Here is a 23102-nt window from a genome sequence, read left to right as displayed (position 1 = left end):
AATATTCTAAAGCCAGGCACTACGTGTCATCACAGTGTGAAGATGACTGAAATCACAAAATGAAATCACAGTGTGAAGATTATTGTTCTCCTAAAGGAGATAGAAAATGAAATCTTTCTTGGAAAACAAATAAGTTCATCAGAAAACAAGCCTACCCACTGACACATTCTTTATTCTTCACATCTTCAGATTCTGGGTATTGTTGGTATACAGTTAGGAAGCAGCCATTTATCTTTTTAAAAGTTGTCTTAGTTTATTTAGTATTGCTATAAAGGAATACCTGAGGCTAAGTATTTATAAAGAAAAGAGGTTTATTTAGCTTATGGTTCTGCAGGCTGGAAGGTTCAAGACTGGGCAGCTGGTAAGGGCCTCAGGCTGCTTCTACTCACGGTGGAAGGCAAAAGAGAGCTAGCATATGTGGAGATCACATGGCCAGAGAAGAAGCAAGAGAGAATGGGAGGAGGTGCCAGACTCTTTTTAACAACCAGCTCTGAAGGGAACTAACGGAGTGAAAAACTCACTTACCCTCCTGCTCTGGGAGGGCATTAATCTATTTATGAGGGATATATTCCCATGATCCAAACATCTCCCATTAGGCCTGCACCTCCAAAATTGGGATATAATTTCAACATGAGGTTTTGGGAGACAAGCATCCAAACCATAGCTTAAGTCTAAAAATTGAGAATATGATCTCACCTCAGCAGGTTTCTTGTGTTCATTTGGAATTTTTGACTTGATCCTATACATTGAGCCAGAAGTAAAGGAAGTGGAAGGACCTGTAAAAGATAATTAGAAAAAAATACTGAGACACATTACCTACTAATATAACTAAATGTCATAAAACTAAATGTCATCCAAGAGAATATGAAAAATATGATGGAGAAACCAGAGAGCTCATACCACTGAAGAAAACAGTCAAACTGCACTGAAGAGTGCCTCATAATGGAGTTTAGTGACATTTATAGATGATCTCCTACAGTGCAAAAGCTTCAACAATGCTAAGGATGAGATTATCTGATTTGGTATAATCACACCTCATAATGTTCTGCAATAATACAATTCATATTCCACTTGAAGAAAAAGTATCTCCAAAAACAACTGGAAAAACTACAAATGTGGAGCAAGTAATCTGTGTATCCTTCAGCACTTCCCCAAAGGCTATTGCTAATAAGGTTACTGCCTTTTACAAATGATGATTGACTCACAGTCAAACACTTAGTACCTAAGCTACAATTAGAATCAGGGCCTACAATTTATGCTCTTGTACTTTTCTTCTTTCTAGAGAAGCTCTGTTAAAGCATTACTAGATCTGGCTTTTGTTATTTAGGTAAATGAAAAGTGAAAAGTTATATGCCACACACAGCCAATTCTTCTAATTTATCTATCTCTAATGAAATTTAAATAAGAAAATGGTGCCCTGAATTTTCCTTCTCAGAAACATTTTTTAACCATTGAAAAAAGCATGAAATGGCTTATCCTCAAATGAAAGGAAAAATCCTCAAGGGATATAGATAGAAAGGTTACCAGCTGCCAGCCGGTTCTACTCACTCTCGTCTGAACTGTCACTGCTGCTGACAGGCCTATGGCGTTTCATCCTGGAGCATCCTGGGAAAAAGAAAAACACTGAATAAAACAGTTCACACACGCCCATCCCAGAGGGCAGTCAACACTGTCCCACGGATCCCAGAAATAGCAGCAAGCAAATCATACAAACTGAATGATTTTTGTCAAGAATATTCTCAAATGACTTAGAATAATGACAGAAGAGTACTACCAAATCTTTCAATACAAAGCATGTCAAAGACTAAGAAAGGCCACATTAGCCTTAGGAGGAAGCCCAAGCCACAGATGAGTGGTACAGCACTAACTGGAGCCTCAGATGTGGCCACATGGCCACTGTCCACCAAAACAAAGGGTGGGGCAGCCATGGGGCCATAACCAGCCAGTGATCCCCAATAAGAGACGAACAGGAAAGAAAAAATCAGTCATGAGGGCAGGGCCATCAAGAGCCAAGGTTGAAAAGCATGAGACATAGTTGGCTGAAGAAAGAACAAGTGAGGCACATCCACCTTTAAGAACATGACCACACTGATTTTCTGCCTGCCCTTTATCCCTCTCTCACTCTCTTCCTGTCCCCATATCCCAAATAAGTAGCCTAAAGTCATAATTATACATATACTACAAGGAATGTTAAAGAAAGGTCCTATATTGTGAAGAGTAAATAAAAATGCTTTGAACTAAAACTTCTAACGGTTCAAGTGTACTTCCCTGAGTATGGCCAATGACAGATAAAAAAGAAGCATCACCCTTCTGGGAACACACTAGCATTGGAGTGTAAGAAAAAAGGAAGACACAGTTAAGCACTTTAAGTCACAAAGGAAGTGCTGAAAATGTAAACTTGAAAAGACAGCAATACAGTCAGTGACTGACATTCTTTTATGTGCCACAACATACAACATGCTACCAGGGGCTATCATGATTCCATAATGAATAAAAGTCAGCGCTACTGCCTTCAAGCTATTTACAATCTACTGAGGAAGTAGAAATCCAAGTACAAGGCCACTCTGAGCAATTAAGAATAGCAGCAACAAAATCGTACATTAAAAAGCTTACAGAGTTCCACTTCTGGCATAACAGTGTGAGCAGCTCCATGGACGACCCTCTTCCCAGCGAAATTGGTGAAAGTTATTTCAATTAAAAAAAACCCCAACCATTTAAAGTCTCTGGAAATGGTTGTAAGGGCATACAGCAAATGAAGAAGTACTTATTCAAGAAAATCTACTAAAATTCATAAAGTCAAGTCAAAGTCTGCAGTATTCGGATCTAGAACCACTTCCTCCATCTTCCCTCCCAGCAGAGATCTCATGCCAGAGTAGAGTAGCCAAGAACACAGGGTTCCTTCTACCCCAGCTCCAAGCTCCTTTCTTCCTGGGAAGAACAGGATGTCGGCATCTCTTATCCTGTTCCCAGCTACTTTTGCTGAGTCTACGTTCCAGGAGAATGTGGCTGAGAGATGGGGGCTCCCTTCTTCCACCTAGCCCCCAACCCATGGGATGGAGGCTATGCCTTGGGTGTTGTGCCACCAAGAATACCAGAGCCTTGATTGCTCTGGCGTTACCTTGTGGAGTGGGGGTTCTATACCAGAAGAGGCAAACCTGGGAGACCTGAGGCTGACACTCAGAGGGAAGCTCACCATTTATCTCCATCCACTGCGCCAGAGCTGTGGCTCAAAGATTTTTCCCAGGGAGAGAGGCAGGGCATAGAATAGGGGGCTTCAATTCTCCTGCAATGAAACTGACTTCATTTGCAACTGAGTGTACAGCAGTTCAAGCCTAGGCTGCCTAATATGCCAGAGAGAATCAGGGAAAGAGATAGCAGGGAAAGAGTCTCTTGGGGTCAGAAGAAATCTCAAACACTGATCTCAGGAACTATCTTCAAAGGAGCCCTAATTTGATTGGATCAGTTTGTGGAGCAATTTATGTTCCAGGACATGATTAAAACAACAGAGCAGCTGGGAGTGGTGGCAGGCGCCTGTAATCTCAGCTACTCGGGAGGCTGAGTCAGGAGAACTGCTTGAACCCAGGAGGTGGAGGTTGCAGTGAGCTGAGATCGTGCCATTGCACTCCAGCCTGGGCAACAAGAGTGAAACTCCATCTCAAAAAAACAAAAACAAAACAAGAGCAACCAGTCAACAATTAGTAGACCATAACAGCATGGTGTGGTCAAGTAAAGAGACAGCCAAGGAGAGCCTCACCAAAACCACTGTCATCCCAGGGTGACTGTGGGCATATACAAGCTTGTACCCCCGAAGAGCAACATTAGAGGCTTCATACTGCAGGGTGAGAATGGGGGTTGAGGAAGTAGACTTCAATAAAATAATCCAGCCAGTTACTAAAGCAGTAAACAAGCAAATAACAATAAAGAACCCTGGTGGAGGGGTAGTACCCACAATTGTTACAATGTATTATCCAAAATGCCCAGTTTCCAACAAAAACTTAAGAGATACGCAAAGAAACAGGAAAGTATGACCCATACAACCACATGTCAGATTTAACAGGCAAAACCTTCAAATTAGCCATATAAATATGTTCGAAGAACTAAAGAAAGCCATGATTAAAGAAGTAAAGGAAGGTATGTTGACAATATTTTACAAAACAGAGACTATCAATAAAGAAATAGGAAGTATAAAAAATAACCAAATAGAAATTCTGGTGATGAAAGCACAATTGAAATGAAAAATTCACTGAAGGGCCTCAACAGTAGATTGAACAGGCAGAAGAAAGAATTAATGAACTTGAAGTAGGTCAACAGTGATTAGGCAAGTTGAAGAACAGATGGAAAAAAGAAGAATAAACAGTCTCAGAGAAATGTACAACATCATTAAGTTCATCAACATATACATAATGGAAGTACCAAAAGGAAAACTGAACGACAAAGGAGCAGAAAAAATATTAGAAAAACTCCCCAAATTTACTGAAAAACATTAATTTACATATTCAGGAAACTCAAAGAACTCCAAATAGGATAAATGCAAAGAGATCCAGAAAGGGATTCCTCATAGTAAAATTACTGAAAGCCAAAGACAAGGAGAAAATCTTGAAAGCAGCAAGGGAAAAAAAACAACTCATCGCTTACGAGAGAACCCCAATAAAATTAACAGCTAACTTCTCAGAAACAATTAAAATTAGAAGACAGTGTGAAAACATATTGTGTCCTTTGGTGATTGGTTGCACATATCTGTGAATATATTAAAATAACTGAATTGTATACTTTAAGTGGGTAAGCTGCATGGTATACAAATTATATCTCAAAGCTGTCATTTAAAAAACTAATAAAATTAGTACAAGAATCAGAACCATTAACTAAGGTTCTGTTTGTCCTACAGTCAAAGTCAATTGAATATTTTTAAAAAAGAGCCTCCCATCACATAAATTTTTGGGGGTACATTTGGCTCTCTGGTGCAAAATTTCATTCAAATCTCTTCTGAAACGCAAACAAAACCAACGTAACAACAAGACACTTCCTATTAAAAAGTAGTAGTGGGGAATTTAAAGTCACAATGAATGTAGAAATTTAAGCAGAAATAAAAGTAATACATTTTCTAACTATTTCCCACTGAATGCACAGATCTACTTAAGAGTAGCACTTCATTTATCTGGTATCATGGGGATGTTGCATATATAAAAATTGTTCAGATACATAGTATACCCAAATGTATAAAATCCTATTTTAACAGAAGCTTTTCTAAAACACCTATTTATTAGTTTTCTAATGTTACAGTAACAAATTATCACAAACTCAGTGGCTTAAAACTACATAAATTTACTATCTTACAGTTTAGTGGGTCAGGATTTTGACACAGGTCTCAGAGCTAAAATCAAGATGTCATCAGGGCTGTGTTCCTTTCTAGAGGCTACGGAGGAGAACTCATTTCCTTGCCTATTACAGCTTTTAGAGGACACTCTTACTCCCTTGATCTCGGCTGTGAAGACAGCCATCTTCAAGGCAAGCAACACTGCATCTCTCTGATCCTGTTTCTGTCATTGCATCTCATTCTCTGACCCTTCTGTTCTGCTTCCCCCTTCCACTTTTAAGAACCCATGTAATTACATTGGACCCACCCAGATAATCCAGGATAATGTCCCTATTTTATAGTCAGCTAAATAGCAATCTTAACATATTCATAGGTTGCAGAGATTAGGACATGGACATCTCTGCCTACCACAACCTAATACACAAAATGTAACTCAAAATGGATTACAGACTTAAATGAAAAATGTAAAATTACAAAATATTTACAAAAAGCATAAGAGAAAGTCTTCAGGATCTAGGGCTAAGCAAAGAGTTCTCAGACTTGATACCTAAAGCATGACTGGCAAAGAAAAATGTGTTTTCATCAAAATTAAAGACTTTTGCTCTCAGAAGCATATCCAGGGCAACTTGAATCTATGCTGCTGGGTTGTGGTCTTCAAACTTGGCCCAAATAAACTATCTACTTATATTTTTAAAAAAACTTCTGCTCTGAGAAAGACCCTGTTAACAAGACGCAAAAGCAAGTAACAGAATGGGACAAAATATTTACACATATTACACACATGTGTAATATCAAATGTTGGAGAAGATGTGAGGAAACTATCACTCATACATTGCTGGTAGGAATGTAAAAAGGAATAGCTATTCCAGAAAATATTTTGGTCATTTCTTAGAAATATTATACATGTAACATTTATTATAAAACACATATCTGACAATGAACTTATATTACAGAATGCGTAAGGAACTCTAAAACTTCAACAGTAAGGAAACAAATGACCTAATTAAAAATCAACAGATGGGCCGGGTGTGGTGGCTTGCGTCTGTAATCCCAGCACTTTGGGAGGCTAAGGCGGATGGATCATTTGAGGTCAGGAGTTCGAGACCAGCCTGGCCAACATGGTGAAACCCCGTCTGTACTAAAAATACAAAAATTAGCTGGGTGTGGTGGCATGCACCTGTAATCCCAGCTACTCGTGAGGCTGAGGCATGAGAATTGCTTGAACCTGGGAGGCGGAGGTTGCAGTGAGCCTAGATTGCACCACTGTACTCCAGCCTGGGTGACAGCGAGACTCTGTCTCAAAAAAAAAAAAAAAAAAAATCAGCAGACATTTTATCAAAGAGGAACGCAAATGGCAAATAAGCCCGTGAAAAGACATTCAGTATCACCAGCCATTAGGGAAATGCCATTAAAACCACAAGATATTATTACATACTTATTATTACAATAGCTGAAATAAAAAATAGTGAAAATATCAAATCATGGAGAAAGTGTAGAGAAACTATATCACTCGTACATTGCTGGTGGCAATGTAAAATAGTACAGCTATTCTAGAAAATATTTCGGTCATTTCTTTAAAAATTAAATATGCAACTATGACTCAGCAATTGCACTCCTGGGCATTTATCCCAGAGAAATGAAAGTTTATGTTCCCACTGAATATACTGAATATAACCTCCATATGGATGACTCATGATGGGATCAAGGGCAACAAATGTCATAGAAAAAACATTTTTATTCTTTAAAAATCTCAGTGAAGAAAGCCAACTGACCATGGACCCTCTCTCCTCACCTCCCTGAGAGTTTCAGAAGACCTAAGACTTCTTGTGAGATGGATACTCCTCTCATTTGAAGTTCTGGGTATGTGTACTTTGGATAAAACAGTTTCTCCATTTTCTATAATAATCTGTTCTTTAAGTAAAAGAGTTATCAAACTGTTCTTGACAGAGGGAGATTTTAAAGAATAGGCAAAATTTGGTATTTTTAAAACAATTACAGTAACAACTATTTTTTATTATAGATGGAAACAAAAAATCTTGTATTATCAGTAAAAAGCCTAGGAAACAGATTATCTAATACGAATAACACCAGTCCTGGGAAATAAGAAAATGAGTCATCAATGACTTTTAGAAAAGAAAACAAAGCAAGTTAATTTTTGGGTATGGACTGTTTAAAGTCCAGTGATTTGTCTGTCCATTTCTGTTACATACTGCTGTTTTAATTATTGTAGGAAAATGACAGAAAACAATAAATATCAGCAGAATGATTCAATGATGGTAAATCTTTGTATCTCTATTTATTATTTCTAAGCACAACAAGAGTCCTACACATATCAGCAGCAGCCATTTTACAGATGAGAAAATTGGGGCTCAGAAGCATTAAAGCGACAGGCTTAGAGCAACATGGCCACCAGGGGGCAGTCAGGTACATTGACAATGAGCACTCTTAAGTTGATCCAGAAGCCAGAGGACAGGCTGGAGGGATGACAGCAAGAATGGTGCCCCTTCTAAGCCCAATCTCCTTAGCATGGCTTGCGAGGCCCAGTTCTGGCTCCCAGTCTCTCAGGCCTCATCAACTGCTGTTCCCCCCACCCCACTCCAATTGTTTTGCATATACTATGCCCCATGTGATTCCAGGAACATGTTCGTCTTGTTTCATACTTGCTTGCCAGCCTTTCCACAGGGCTCTTCCTTCTACCTACAATTCCTCCCCATGTTTTCCTTGACCAGCCCATTTTCCCCAACCCTGGTTCTATTCATTCATTTGACGAAGCTTCCCAGATGTCCCTCCCCCACAATTATTCACTCCTTTGCTTTCTATCCAAGTATCCAAGTACATGCAAAGAAGCACCTCACTTGCACCATCAATATTCTTTACATCAAGCTTGTCCAACCTGCAGCCTGCATGTGGCACAGGATGGCTGTGAATGCCACCAAACACACATTCATAAACTTTCTTTAAACATTGAGTTTTTTTTTTTGTGATTCTTTAAAGCTCATCAGCTATCGTTAGGTGTTAGTGTATTTTATCTGCGACCCAAGAGAACTCTTCCAATGTGGCCTAGGGAAGCCAAAAGATTGGACACTGCTGCTTTACATGGTCAGCCCTGTTGTCACTAGACCACAAGCATCTTGAAAGCAGGGACTGTGTCACATTCATTTTTTACCCCTAGCTCTTAGCACAGTATCCTGCACAAAATAAACAGGCAAAGGAATAACACACTGTGCTGCCCCCACCCAATCCTGTTTACCTAGCTAGCATACTGTACTCATTTTCCAGTTACTTCCTGTTGGCTGCTAATGGGTCACAATGGCCCCTCTCTTCCCAAGAACTGGGGATTACACTCTTCCAGTCTCCCTCCCAGAGGCAGCCTGCAGTCAATAATTGTTCTGCCATCACCTCAAACAGGCTATGGCTAGATTTTCTTAAGACCCGAACTGGCTCCTTCTTCCTTACCCTGTTACCCTCTTCCCCTTACAGGTTTCTCCTGAGAACACTCCTCAATAAATCATGTACATTTGAATACCATCTCAGGTTCTGCTTCTAGGCACCCCTACTTAACATGTGAATCCTTATTAAGTGGTAATTTTAAGAATGTACTACTTAATTTAAGGTAAGTTCTAGAGATCTTTTGTACAGCAGAGTGCTATAGTTAACAATACTATATTGTATACCTAAAAGTTTGCTAACAGGATAGGCCTTTATATTGTGTTCTTACCACAACAGAATAATAGATCAAAGGGAAACTTTTGGAGGTGATAGATAGGTTTATGGCATAGATTGTGATGATAGTTTCACAGGTGTATACTTATCTCCAAACTCATTTAGTAGCTGTTGTTGTTTTTGAGACAGAGTCTCACTCCATCACCCAGGCTAGAGTGCAGTGGTGCAATCTCAGCTCACTGCAACCTCTGCCTCCTGGATTCAGGTGATTCTCATGCCTCAGCCCCTGAGTAGCTGGAATTACAGGCGTGCTCTGCCACACCTGGCTAGTTTTTGTATTTTTAGCAGAGACGGGGTTTCACCATGTTGGCCAGGCTGGTCTCCAACTCCTGACCTCAAGTGATTCACCCACCTTGGCCTCCCAAAGTGCTGGGATTGCAGGCGTGAGCCACCACACCCAGCCAAACTCATCTAGTTGTATATATTAACTATGTACAGCTTTTTGTATGTCAAAAAAATTTTTTTAAGAAAGAAAAGCCCCATAGAAGGACCAGCCCTCTTTAGTTGACCAGGCAGATCTCAAAGTCACAGCAGCCCAGGGGCTGAGCATGATGCTTGATGACACCTGAAAGCATACGGCAAACAATTGTTTTCTGTGATGTTCCTGTCACGAATATTCATTTAAGAACTAGAAGGGAAAGAGGCCCAATAAGGTCTGTGATTGTCAAAGTAACTTCTTGGAAGAAAAGAGGAATAAGGAGCATAAAACAAAACAACTAACTAAATTTATTTGTTCCATGAAAAAAATTACCTTAGAATAAAATGTTTTGTTAAGCGAAACCATAAATCAGTATAGTGTAATCCTGGAGTAACTGTGTGATGTGTCTCGATGTCTTACACTTGGTTATATTATTCAGCTGTTTATTTTCTAGTCCTCAGATCAGAGCACAGACTTTATAAAGGCATTCTTTTCTTCCTTACCTTCATTTTGGCAGAAACGAAATGTACACTAGACCTCACCTTGCACCACTGGGAACAGTAATTTGATGGCAGTTTCCAGATCTTATTCCTACTATCACCTCAAGTACAATGATTAACAGCACAGTGGTTTATTTTAACAGTGACTGCAAACCAGGCAAAATACAAATGTCTGGAGTAAATGTCTTCCTTGGGTAAAATACCCTTTTAAAGAAGGACTGTTTGGAAGTCAACCCAACTGGGATTATTTGGGACTGGAACCTAAGCCTGTGGTTTGGTGGCTACTTGACTCCCCATTAATATTCCCAAGGAAGAACATGCAGGCCAAGGAAAGGAAAAGTGATTAGCTCAAACATAGCCCTTTCCTTTCCTACTATATACCCATGAGACATACTTTTGAAATTCATGGTCAGTGCAAGGGACCCCTATTCACTGCCCTCTGCAGGGCCATGTAGCAGTTTAAAAAATAGTCTAATGCTCTACTTTAAACATATTCACACCGTTTGACCTAGGAATTCCATTTCTAACATTCGTCCTTGAAAATTAATACAGGCTGGGCGTGGTGGTTCACGCCTATACTCCCAGAACTTTGGAAGGTCGAGGTGGGCAGATCACTTGAGGCCAGGATCAGATCACTTGGAGACCAGCCTGGCCAACATGGTGAAACAGCGTCTCTACTAAAAATATAAAAATTAGCTGGGTGTGGTAGCAGGTGCCTGTAATCCCAGCCACTCAGGAGGCTGAGGCATGAGAACCGCTTGAACCCGGGAGGCGGAGGTTGCAGTGAGCTGAGATCATGTCACTGCACGCCAGCCTGGGTGACAGAGCGAGACTCTGTCCCAAAAAAAAAAAAAGAAAAAAGAAAAGAAAGAAAAGTAATTTGAAACACGGAAAATGATTTATGAACCAAAATGCCCATTAAAACTTCATAATAAAAATAAAACTGACCTATCACACAAAAGAGGAATAATTAAGGTACGTTAATATTATGGTATTTCATCCAGTCATTTAAACACGGTATACAGGGAAACATTTATGCTAAGATGTTTTAAAATGTATAAAAATTAGTTTTACAGTGAAATTACTATACATGTATGAAATAAAATATATAGAAAGTAAAAACCATAAACCAATTTACTAACATTAGTTGCACTGAAGTGACAGATTTCTGGTTGATAAAAACATTCTTTCCGAATTTTTCCATTCCCCACATTTTTAGAGTAAACATATAGAACGTTTACAACCGGAAAAAATACTTCTAAGATTTCAAGATATCTGTTCCCATGTCACTCCCAAATGATTCAGCTGACTTGAAACATTGAAACTATAAAAGTGGCCATCGCTGTCATTCAAGATGGACATTAACCAGAGCTGAAAGAAATCCAGAAAAGTGCAATATAATCAATTAAACAGAGACATCTCTGTGTCATAAAGACAGTCGCACAGACTTTGCATTTTGGAAAAGCCAAAGATCTAAGCAGTGATTCTCAACTGAAGACAATTTTGCCCCCCCAGGGGACATTTGGCAATATCTGGAGACATTTATCGGTTATCACAATAATTGATGTTACTGGCATCTAGGGGTAGAGGTCAGGAGGGATGCCGTTAAACATTCTACAAGGCACAGAAATAGTCCCTTACAATGTGCAGACTTATCTGGCTCAAAATGTCAACAGTGCCAAGGTTGAGAAATCTTGCTCTAAAGGGATAAAACAGAAATCAATGAGCTATTAAGAAGAGTGCAGAAATGATCAGCTGGATTTTATTCACCCAATTATAGAATTAAATAACAAAGGGGTATTCCCTGAAACCTAAAGGCAATTTTATCAAAAGGAAAACAGGACTTTCGGCCATGCTTAGGGAACTAACTTAGAGAACTCATCAGGTCAAGAAGTGAAACAAAATGAAAATGTAAACAAGTTCAAGAAGGACTGAGATAAAAATCAGAATAAATCCGTGATGGTATTTGGAAGTAATCCTTAAGGAAAGAAACATCTGAAAGTCTAGCTCCCTTAGGCTTTCAGGAAAATATTCAGAGCCATTATCAGAGACAGACATTTCAGTTAAGCCACTGGTCAGACCAGAGCAGCATGTTTCTTAACATCCCGAAGGGTGAATTCCTGCCCATGTGGTCAAAGAACCTCCCAAACTACTTTTTTTTTTTTTTTTTTTGAGACAGAGTCTCACTCGTTGCCCAAGCTGGAGTACAGTGGCGCGATCTTGGCTCACTGCAACCTCCGCCTCCCAGGTTCAAGCAATTCTCCTGTCTCAGCCTTCCCCGAGGACTGCGACTACAGGCATGTGCCACCACATCCAGCTAATTTTTTTGTATTTTTAGTAGAGACGGGGTTTCACCATGTTGGTCAGGCTGGTCTCGAACTCCTGACCTCAAATGATCTGCCCGCCTCGGCCTCCCAAAGTGCTGGGATTACAGGCGTGAGCTACTGCACCCGGCCCAAACTATTTCTTTGTTTTGTTTTGTTTTCTGAGATGGAGTTTCGCTCTTGTTGCCCAGGCTGGAGTGCAATGGCGCAATCTTGGCTCACTGCAACCTCTGCCTCCCTGGTTCAAGCGATTGTCTTGCCTCAGCCTCCCTAGTAGCTGGGATTGCAGGCATGCACCACCATACCTGGTTAATTTTGTATTTTTAGTAGAGATGGGGTTTTGTCATGTTGGTCAGGCTGGTCTCGAACTCCTCACCTCAGGTGATCCACCCACTTCGGCCTCACAAAGTGCTGAGATTACAGGCATAAGCCACCATGCCCGGCCAACTATTTCTTAAATAGAAGTCATGAATGCTATAAATGTGTTTCTTGAGCTGATTATCCTCCGCTTTGGGGCAAACAATCCTAACCTTCTCTATAGTGAGACAGTTTAAGTGCCTGTGCTTTAATTCAGAATTCACCCCTCTCTACAAAACAATTCTATCCCTGCTTTAATGTCATGGAAACAAAACTCTATCCTTCAAATCTGTTCATCTTGCGTATCTTTCATTTCTACCACTTCTCAGTAGTCCAGTAATTAAAGCCATGAACACCTATCTAGAGATTGAATAAACAAAAAAATAAGAAGAGAACATATTGTACATATGTCACTGCTTCTCCTCACCCCTAACAAATCTTTGAAAGAGATAGCAGAAGTTGGGATAATGAACTTTTCTAAATGAAGACTTTATCTCAGCATTTCAAAGCTTATATTTTAAAATGAAGATATACCATATGACTCATGAATCTTGTGACTAGATGAGGAGTCTGGAGGTCAATTCTTTTCCAAAGCCCTCAAAAAACATCCAAGGTAAAATAAAGGAAGAACATACAAATTTACCTAGGCAGATTCCTGCCACAGACAAGTATTTCTTTGTCAACCACAATTATCTCTGTCACCAGGAACCAGGCTTACTCTCTTTAATATAAAGACTTGTTAGCAAATTATTTGGGAATTTCAAACTGTGAGTAGAAATCACCTTACATGAGAAGGCCAGGTTGGGAAGTGTGTCTAAACCAGGGGTCAGCCAACTTTTTCTGTAAAGGACCAGATGGGAAATATTTTTGGCTTTGAGGGCCACATGGTCTCTGTCACAACTACTCAAATCTGCCATTGTAGCATGAAGGCAGCCATAGACAGTACATAAACAAATGAACACAACTCTCTTCGGAATAAAACTTTATTCCAGCCGGGCGCGGTGGCTCACGCCTATAAACCTAGCACTTTGGGACACTGAGGCAGTGGATCACCTGAGATCAGGGGTTCGAGACCAGCCTGGCCAACATGGTGAAATCCCCTCTCTACTAAAAATACAAAAATTAGCCAGGCATGGTGGCACATGCCTGTAATCCCAGCTGCTCGGGAAGCTGAGGCATGAGAATTGCTTTAACCTGGGAGGCGGAGATTGCAGTGAGCCGAGATCGTGCCACTGCACACCAGCCTGGGCAACAGAGCGAGACTCTGTCTCAAAAAAGAAAAAAACAGAAAGACTACAAGTTCTCCAAACACTTGGAAACTAAACATCACACTTCTCATCAATACAGTGACTTGAATGCCTGAATGTAGATGAAAATATAGCATATCAAAACTTGTGGCCGGGTGCAGTGGCTCACGCCTGTAATCCCAGCATTTTGGGAGGCCGAGGCAGACGATGACCTGAGGTCAGGAGTTTGAGATCAGCCTGGACAACATGGCAAAACCACATCTCTACTTAAAACACAAAAATTAGCCAGGTGTGGTGGCGCATGCCTATAATCCCAGCTATTTAGGAAGCTGAGGCATGAGAATTGCTTGAACCCAGGAGGTGGAGGTTGCAGTGAGCCAAGATCATGCACTGCACTCCAGCCTGGGCAACAGAGTGAGACTCCGTCTCAAAAAAGAAAAAAAAAAAAACTTTATTATACTATTTGAATTTCATATAATTTTCATGCGTTATGAAATATTCTTCTTCATTATTTTTCAATCATTTAAAAATGTAAAAACCATTCTGTATGCTGGTAGGCCATATCAAAACAAGTGACAAGCTAGATTTAGCTCACAGGCCAATTTGTCAACCTCTGGTCTAAACTAAAAAAAATCTTTACTGAAAGAAAGAATATTGAAAATTTGAAAAATACAATTGAATTATCACTCTCCTAACACTCCCCACCCCAATCCCTAATTTCTCAGCCCACTGTTTGGCTGATATAGACCTCACTGGGTGGTCAACTCTATAATGTTATCTTGACAGATTTTAATGGTGCTAGCCCTTTCTAAATTAAAATCTGCTTTATGTCTTTTTTTTTTTTTTTTTTTTGAGATGGAGTCTCGCTCTGTCGCCCAGGCTGGAGTGCAGTAGCGCGATCTCAGCTCACTGCAAGCTCCGCCTCCCGGGTTCACGCCATTCTCCTGCCTCGGCCTCCCGAGTAGCTGGGACTACAGGCGCCCGTCACCACGCCCGGCTAATTTTTTGTATTTTTTAGTAGAGACAGGGTTTCACCGTGTTAGCCAGGATGGTCTCGATCTCCTGACCTCGTGATCTGCCCGCCTCAGCCTCCCAAAGTGCTGGGATTACAGGCATGAGCCACCATGCCCGGCCTGCTTTATGTCTTTTGAAGAAAAGGCCCCCAGTTCCAATAACTTTTAAAAAATTTGCAGTACATTTTCTTAATTTATGTACATATATTCAAAAATTTCAGCTGGGCACGGGGGCTTACGCCTGTAATCCCAGCACTTTGGGAGGCTGAGGCAGGCGGATCACTTGAGGTCAGGAGTTTCAGACCAGCCTGGCCAACATGGTGAAACCCCGTCTCTACTAAAAATACAAAAATTAGCTGGGCATGGTGGCAGGCACTTGTAATCCCACCTACTCGGGAGGCTGAGGCTGGAGAATCGCTTGAACCCAGGAGGCGGAGGTTGCAGTGAGCCGAGATCGCGCCATTGCACTCCAGCCTGGGCAACAATAGTGAAACTCCGTTTCAAAAAAAAAAAAAAAAAAATTTCAACTACCCAGATAAGTCAACTTGGTATCTTAAGAATAAAAAGATATATACATGTACAAAACATAAGTCCCTTTAAGATAAAATACCATTTGCAGATAAGACCTCTTAAGAGTAAAGTAAATCAATAAGAGATGCTTTTACTATGAAATACACAATTCTTTCTCCAGATAGAAACTCAAACGATTTTAAAAAACAATGATTTCCATTGTTTTATCTGCTGCTGTGAGTTGTTTCCACACTGAAATTTTTACCCACATGTACCCATTATACATTTACAATAACATGCATGTGATTTAAAGTAATCATCCCAATTTATTAGAAGGAAAAACAACCTTTATCCCAGGTTTTCGTAACGACGACAGGCATGTAAACCTCACATATAAGGTTAAACACACAGAAATGACCCCAAACTTACTGAGCAAGTTCAAATCCACTGCACACCAACTTTTAATACTGTGCTAATAGAGGGTAGGCACTGTACTGGCCACAGAAAGAGGACAGACAAGGAAAAAACTGAGAAACCAAGTCCTTTGGCTCCCACAGAGCCAGGGTCACAGGACCAGGTGCACCAAACACTGTGGCTTGGGTGATCACAGCCTAAAACTGTTAACCAATGATGTGTGACAAACCAATTAGAGGGGGGTTTGGGTTAACCCCAAGATCAATCAAATAGGGTGTGGGTGTGACATGAAGGAGGGTTGCTGTTAAACCCTCACCTCTGGTCAGATTAATGCCCATGGCAAAGGAGCAGTCAGACATGGAAGTTAACATACAAGTCAGTACTGACTTTGAAGGCAACAAAAAATGAGGGAAAATGAAATGGCAACAAATTTCTCTGGGGAGAAATCAAAGGGTCTGGCAGATAAATGCCAATACAAGTTAAATCCCCAAAAAATGTATGTGGCCTCCCGAGCAGAGGTTCTCAACTCCCATTACAGATGGGAATCATATGGAGAACTTACAAAAATCCCAATGTCCAAATTGCACCCATTACCAATTAAGTCAGAATCTCTCTTTTGGAAGAACCAGTTTTTAGATGGATTGCTTTTTCTGTTTTTGATTACATTGACTTTTGTTCTTTTATTATTTCCTTCCTTCACTTACTTTGGGTTTATCTTGCTCTTCTTTTTCTAGTTAAAGTGGGAGCTTAGATTATTCATTTGAGACCTTTCATCTTTTCCTCATATAAGCATTCAGTGCTCTAAATTTCCTTCTTAGCACTCATTTATGTTACGCCCCACAAGTTTTTCTTTTTGAGATGGAGTTTCGCTCTTGTCACCCAGGCTGGAGTGCAGTGGAGCGATCTTGGCTCACTGCAACCTCTGCCTCCCGGGTTCGAGCAATTCTTGTGCCTCAGCCTCCTGAGTAGCTGGAATTACAGGTGCCTGCCACCACACCCACCTAATTTTTGTATTTTAAGTAGAGACAGGGTTTCGCCATGTTGGCCAGGCTGGTCTTGAACTCCTGACCTCAGGTGATCTGTCCGCCTCGGCCTCCCAAAGTGCTGGGATTACAGGCGTGAGCCACTGCGCCCTGCCACGAGTTTTGATATGCTAAATTTTCATCTACATTCAGGCATTCAAGCCACTGTACTGATGAGAAGTGTGATGCTTAGTTTCCAAGTGTTTGGAGAACTTCTTGTAGTCTTTCTGTTTTGTTTTGTTTTTTTCCTTTTTTGAGACAGAGTCTCGCTCTGTTGCTCAGGCTGGAGTGCAGTGGCACGATCTCAGCTGACTGCAACCTCTGCCTCCTGGGTTAAAGCAATTCTCGTGCCTCAGCCTCCTGAGCAGCTGGGATTACAGGCATGTGCCACCATGCCCAGCTGATTTTTGTATTTTTAGTAGAGAGGGGGTTTCACCATGTTGGCTAGGCTGGTCTCGAACTCCTGACCTCAAGTGATCTGTCCGCCTTGGCCTCCCAAAGTGCTAGGATTAGAGGCGTGAGCCACCACGCCCAGCCATCTTTCTGTTTTTGATTTCTACTTTGGTTCTATTATGGTCTGAGAATATACTCTATATGATTTCACTTCTTTTCCATTTTTTGAAGTTTGTTTTATGACCTGGGATGTAGTCGATCTTGATGAATGTTGCTTGTGCACTTGAAAAGTAAGTATATTACGCTGTTGTTGGGTGAAGCATTCTATAAATGTCAACTAAATCTGGTTGATTGGTGGTGTTATTTCTTCTATATCTTTGCTGATTTTCTGTCTACTGGTTCTATCAATTACTGAAAGAGGGGTATTAACATTCTCAAGCATAATTGTGGGTTTGGGTTTGTCTACTTCTCAATTCAGGTCTGTTGGGTTTTGCTTTGTGTTCTTTGAAGCTCTGTTATGTGGTGCATACACATTTAAAATTGCTATGCCTTCTTGGTGGATCGACCCTTTGTATCATTCTTTTAGTCCCTGGTAATTTTCTTTGCTGTGATATCTAATTATCTGATATTAGTATAGCCACTCTAGTTTTCTGTTGATTGGTGTTTGCATGATATTTTTTTCCATCCATTTACTTTTTATTTTGAGATACGGTCTTGCTCTGTCACACAGGCTGGAGTGCAGTCGCATAATCGTAGCTCACCATAACCTCCAATTCCTGGGCTCAAGCAATCCTCCTGCCTCAGCCTCCCAGGTAGCTAGGACTACAGGTGTGCACTACTGCACCTGGTTAATTTTCCATTTACCTTTAAACTCACTGTATCATTACTTTGAATTGGAATAGACTGAAATGTATCTACTCCATCCTGTCTGGAATGGGAAGTTTGCTCTCTGCACTATTTTTGCAACTCCTGTCTAAATTTATTATCTCAAAATCTCTTAACTCAAAATAAAAAATTAACTCAAAATTTAAAAATTAACTATTAAAAAAGCAAGTATATGATAAAAAGAGCAGTTTATTAATGTTCCTACATATCTGGAAAGTATTAAATTTGAGAAAGAGAAAGAATCAACCTATCATTTTGTGAGATTTTCACTTACTGTACTCTTCCAGAGCAAGGAAACAAACAGGCTAAGAAACGGGTAAAACTTACAAGCCTGGGGATAATTGGGAGGCTGACCCCCTATCTGTGGGCCCAGAAGAAAGCAAGTCACTTTGTAACAAGGAAGTATATCTATTTTTCCTCAAAAGATAAATATTCACCACACCTGGTATTCCTGGTTTTGCTTTGGGAGAGGGGAGCTGTTTTCTCAGTCCTTGCATTTTCTAGTCTCCCTGCCTAGATTTTAGTCATTTCACTACTTATTAGCATTCTGAAAGGTTAACAGAATTTAAAATGTGTAACTCAAGAAGAAATAAAAGGCTAATCAGTTAGTTACAACACTTGTTAGTTCTGTAAAAGCAATGATGAGTGAGAAAGCTGGAAAGTACTGACTAAAATATGGCTTTCTGAGAATTAGTTGAGTTCAGTCATTTTTGCTGTTCATGCTCCAGTACCCGCCCCAGGAAGCCAGATTTGGATACAGATAGTACCTGAGTCATTTGAGACAAAACAACAAGTTACCCCTGAATTGTTTTAAATGCTAACGAAAGAGATCACTAAAAGATCTAAGTCATGGATGGAACCTAATTACCTCCCCTTGGCCCTAGAAAACCAAAAACATCCAGATAGGAACATGAAACACAGAAGAAAGCAGGTTTTTCCTTTCTATTCATTTCTCCTATTGTCTTAGCCCTATTTTAATTATTCTGAGTTAACACCATTTTCAAAAATGGACAGATAAAAAATTAAACTCAAAATTTTGAAATAAAGACTCTGTTGCTGTGTGTGGAAAGTGACCATCTTGTCAAAAAAAAATACCTGTGAGCCTAGAGCATGATTGATTGTTCAATGTGATGAAACTTTCCTGGACCCTAAGCCTCAATATTTTGTTATCTGAAAATCTGCAGTTTAATTTCATCCTTCAAGATCAAAGGCAAATAAATTAACTTGGTCTAGTGATTCCACAAATCTCTAGAGAGCTGCCAGGCAAGGCAGATCCACAGAATAACTCATTAACTTATAATGCTTAAAGCAACTTTGGGAAAACTGTTAGGAATTGAACACAGGCTAAAACTCCTGAAGGCACTCACCAATATATCTTTCTACACAGTTGACCAGAAAACAGCTAAGCTCTGCTTGACTACTCCAGTGACCAGGAGCTCACTATCTAACAAGCAATTCATTCTAATGTCTAGACAGCTCTAAACATACGGATGATTTTCTATGAACAGAAAAAATCTGTCTTTTAACTTCCAAATTCTGCCTTTATACTGGATTTCTTTCTGTTAACAGGTTCCAACCTCTCTACCTTTATTCCCAAACCATCTCTTGACTCTACTTCATTTTTCTCTAGCTAATATCCACTTTCTTTCTTTGCCTTCTCTTGCAAACTCCTCAAAAAGTAGTTTACAGTCTGTAACTCCTTCCTTACTCTCAATCGCTCCTTAATTGCTTCTATCTCACCAGAATTCTTGGAAAAGTGTGCATACTTCCCAACCCTCATCTTTAAGTATCTGTATGCTGCATTTGACATGCTGATCACTCTGTCCTTCTTGAAACTACTCTTTTGGCTTCCAGAAGCTTTTTTCAAGTTCCCTGTGTTGCTAACATACTTTTTTTCTTCCTCTAACCATCTTGTAGGTGATGGTGGTTCCCTGAAGTGCCCTACCCACATGCTTATGGCTCCCAAAACAAGGTCCTCTGGTCCAGAGCTGGAGATAGAAAGGAAAGGTGAAAGAGACAGGAAGGTAGGAGGGAAAAGCAAAGCAAAGAAGGAAGGAAGAAAGAATAGAAAAGATACATCAACAAAAAGAAAAAAGTCCTGACAACCAGATACATCAACCTGGAAGACGATCAACACTGAGGAAACTATGTTCTCTTTTCCACTAGTTCTTCCTCCCTTCTAACTGGTCTCAGTTGGCAACTTCCTCTATGCCATCACAAAATCTAGAAAAATCTCTGAACTCTTTTCCTATATCTTACCCTGGAACATCCAATCAATTATTAAGCCCTGTCAGTTAACCTCTGAAATAATCTTCCAAATCAATGTTCCTTTCCCATCTCAGCTGTCATTTTCTTAGTTTAGGACCTATCTATTTCCTCAAACCTAGAATGCAAGAGCAGTTTCCTAACTGGCTTTAAAAGTCCTAATGTTGTTGTCCCCAAACTTACCCTCCACCCAGCTGCCAGAGACCTATCTAAAACACAAATTGGATCATGTGCCTCCACAGTCGAGACTTCAATGGCTTCCCTTTGCTCCTAGGATCTTTATTAAGGTCCTCATCAAGGCCAACACAGCCCTCCACAATCAAGCCATGTCTACTTCCGCAGCTTTATCCCTCACCACATTCTGCCCCAGTTTTACACTCAAACAATGCTGAACCTCTGCAGTTCCTACCTCTAGGCTTTATACCATCCCTTCTCCCAGGAGGGCCCTCTTCTTGCTTCCTCACTTTTAAAACATATAAACTAATTCTTATAAGGCTCAGCAAACACGAGCCTTATCCTTATAAGGCACAGCAAATCTCTTCTAGGATGCCTCCCCTACTATGACTCACCCACACTTTGACAATCAACAGCAGTATGCTCTCAGAGTGGCCTGTGTATAGTATCATCACTAACTTAAAGTATTTTTAACCACTAATATTATCAAATCTCCGAGAATGAGTTCCTACCAGGTATGGACTGGACTTTAAAAATTTTGTAATGGATGTTATTCTTCCTTTATCTCTTTGAAAATCTTCCAGATTTAGACAGTGAGCCAATAATACATTTGTCCCTGGTCCTAAGTCTCTCTCTGCTCTCCTGCCTGCCACTCTGAACAGAAGCAACATCTTTTTACTGTCTCTGTTCATGGGCAATCTCCGACTTAACAGTCAGGGATCATTTCCTCCATTCGTTGAATGTTTTAATCCCATTATCTACAGAAATACAATTCCCAGCCATCTCTACCTTTTTCTGGACCTAAGAGTCCAGAATGTCCATAACTATAGGCCTGTAACTAATAATCCTCACTTATTGTCTGATCTGTTTCTGGTCCAGAGATTTATACTTTCTTGACCGCAGATATGTCTAATTTTTTACTTTATTATCACTTTTAAAGAAAGGAGATATGAGTTTAAAGTATGAAATCAGAGTCATCTTGACGAGAAGCCCTCAAGTTTAAATTTTATGACTATTACACAACCTTTTAGATCGGGGTCAGCAAACTACAGCCCATGGGCCAAATCTAGCATACTGCTTATTTTTAGTATGGCCTGGAGGCTAAGAATGGTTTTTACCTTTCTAAATGGTTGAAAACAATTTAAAAAATATTTTGTGACACATAAAAATTATGTGAAATTCATATTTCAGTGTCCATAAACTTTTATTGGAACACACCCATGACCATTCACTTATGCTGTTCCAGTTACTGACTGTTGTGCAACAAACAACCGCAAAATTTAGTGGCATAAAACCACCACCACTTTATCACTTCATGAATTTTGTGGGTCAAGAATTCAGATAGGCACAGCAGTGATGACTTTTTTCTACTCCACAATGTATAGGACCTCAGTTGGGAAGATTCAAACAGCTGGATCATCTGGAGACATCTTCACTCATCTGGCATCTTTGACTGGGATGGCTGGGCTTAGCAGAAACAACCTCCAGAGTGCCTACCTAAGGCCTCTCTGGCATAGGTGGCTTCTCAATAGTCAAACTTCTTACATGGCAGCTCAGGAGTCCTAGTATGAGTGTTCCAATGAACAAGGCAGATTGCCTTTTATGATTTAGCCTCAGAAGTCTCATACTCTATTGTATTGAAGTAGTCACAAGCTCACCCAGATTTAAGTGGAAGGATCCTGCCTCCCGAGGAGAAGAGAATAAAAAAATTTGCAGCTGTGTTTTAAACCTTCATTTACGGGTTTCACATCATTTTATTGCAAGGATCCAGGATTAATGACTGATTTAAAATGTGATATACATCCAGGCCTCAGAGCATCCAAGCTTCAAAACAATTTAGCTTCACAAGAGGACCGTCATCAGGGTCATGACATGTGAATAATTTTAATACTTTCCTATTTGCTTCTGGTCAGTCTTTAATTCCAAATACATAGAACACATGCGTTTTTAAATGTTATAGGAGTAGACTGATGCCTTAAAAAAGAGTAATTTGTATCTGTGTGACAGCAAAAATGGCCCCAATTCTTTATCCATGCCCTTTCCTTATGGATGCTACTTGAATCTGGACTGGCTTTGTGGCTTGCTTAGGGCAATTGAGTACAGTATGAGGTGATGGTGTGCCAGTTCAGAGCCTAGGCCTCAAGAGGCCTTGCTGCTTCTACTCACTCTTAGAAACCTGACCAACTACCATGAGAACAAGTCTGGGCTAGCCTGCTGCAGGATGAGAGATGCATAGCTCTGTGCTCCTAACTCCTACCACTGCCCCAGTTGACAGCCATTGGACTTCAAAAGCAGAGCTCCCTGCTGACCTGTAGTTAACCATAGGCATAAGGGGAGACCAGCTGAGAACAGCAGAACTGCTCAGCTGAACCCAGCCCAAATGACTGACCCATAGAATGAACTAAGTAATTACTATTTTAAGCCACTAACTTTTGAAGTGGTCATTATATAGCAATAGTTAACTGACAGAATTTGAAACACAGCTTTTAATGATTAACTGTAGAGTGGAAATTTCATCACAAACCTCAGTCCTACTACACTAA

General features: G+C 40.3%; 1 protein-coding gene across 6 annotated transcripts in view; it reads right to left on the bottom strand.

Annotated features, from left to right (window-relative positions):
* JADE3 (jade family PHD finger 3) overlaps nt 1–23102 on the bottom strand; it is a 150299-nt gene that overhangs the window by 75721 nt on the left and 51476 nt on the right. For 5 of the 6 annotated variants that reach the window (XM_054470976.1, XM_054470978.2, XM_054470977.1 and 2 more), the window contains 2 exons: nt 1549–1605; nt 697–776 (listed from right to left, as the gene is read on the bottom strand). In XM_054470976.1, the coding sequence (XP_054326951.1) occupies nt 697–776; nt 1549–1594 (126 nt within the window). In that variant the 5' untranslated portion in view covers nt 1595–1605. Of the gene's footprint in view, nt 1–696; nt 777–1548; nt 1606–15835; nt 15857–23102 lie in introns of those variants that run through there. The other variant, XM_054470980.2, reaches the window with a different exon arrangement.

Source organism: Pongo pygmaeus, chromosome X (genome assembly GCF_028885625.2).
Source record: "Pongo pygmaeus isolate AG05252 chromosome X, NHGRI_mPonPyg2-v2.0_pri, whole genome shotgun sequence".
Taxonomy (NCBI): domain Eukaryota; kingdom Metazoa; phylum Chordata; class Mammalia; order Primates; family Hominidae; genus Pongo; species Pongo pygmaeus.
This window is presented reverse-complemented; position numbering and strand designations above follow the sequence as displayed.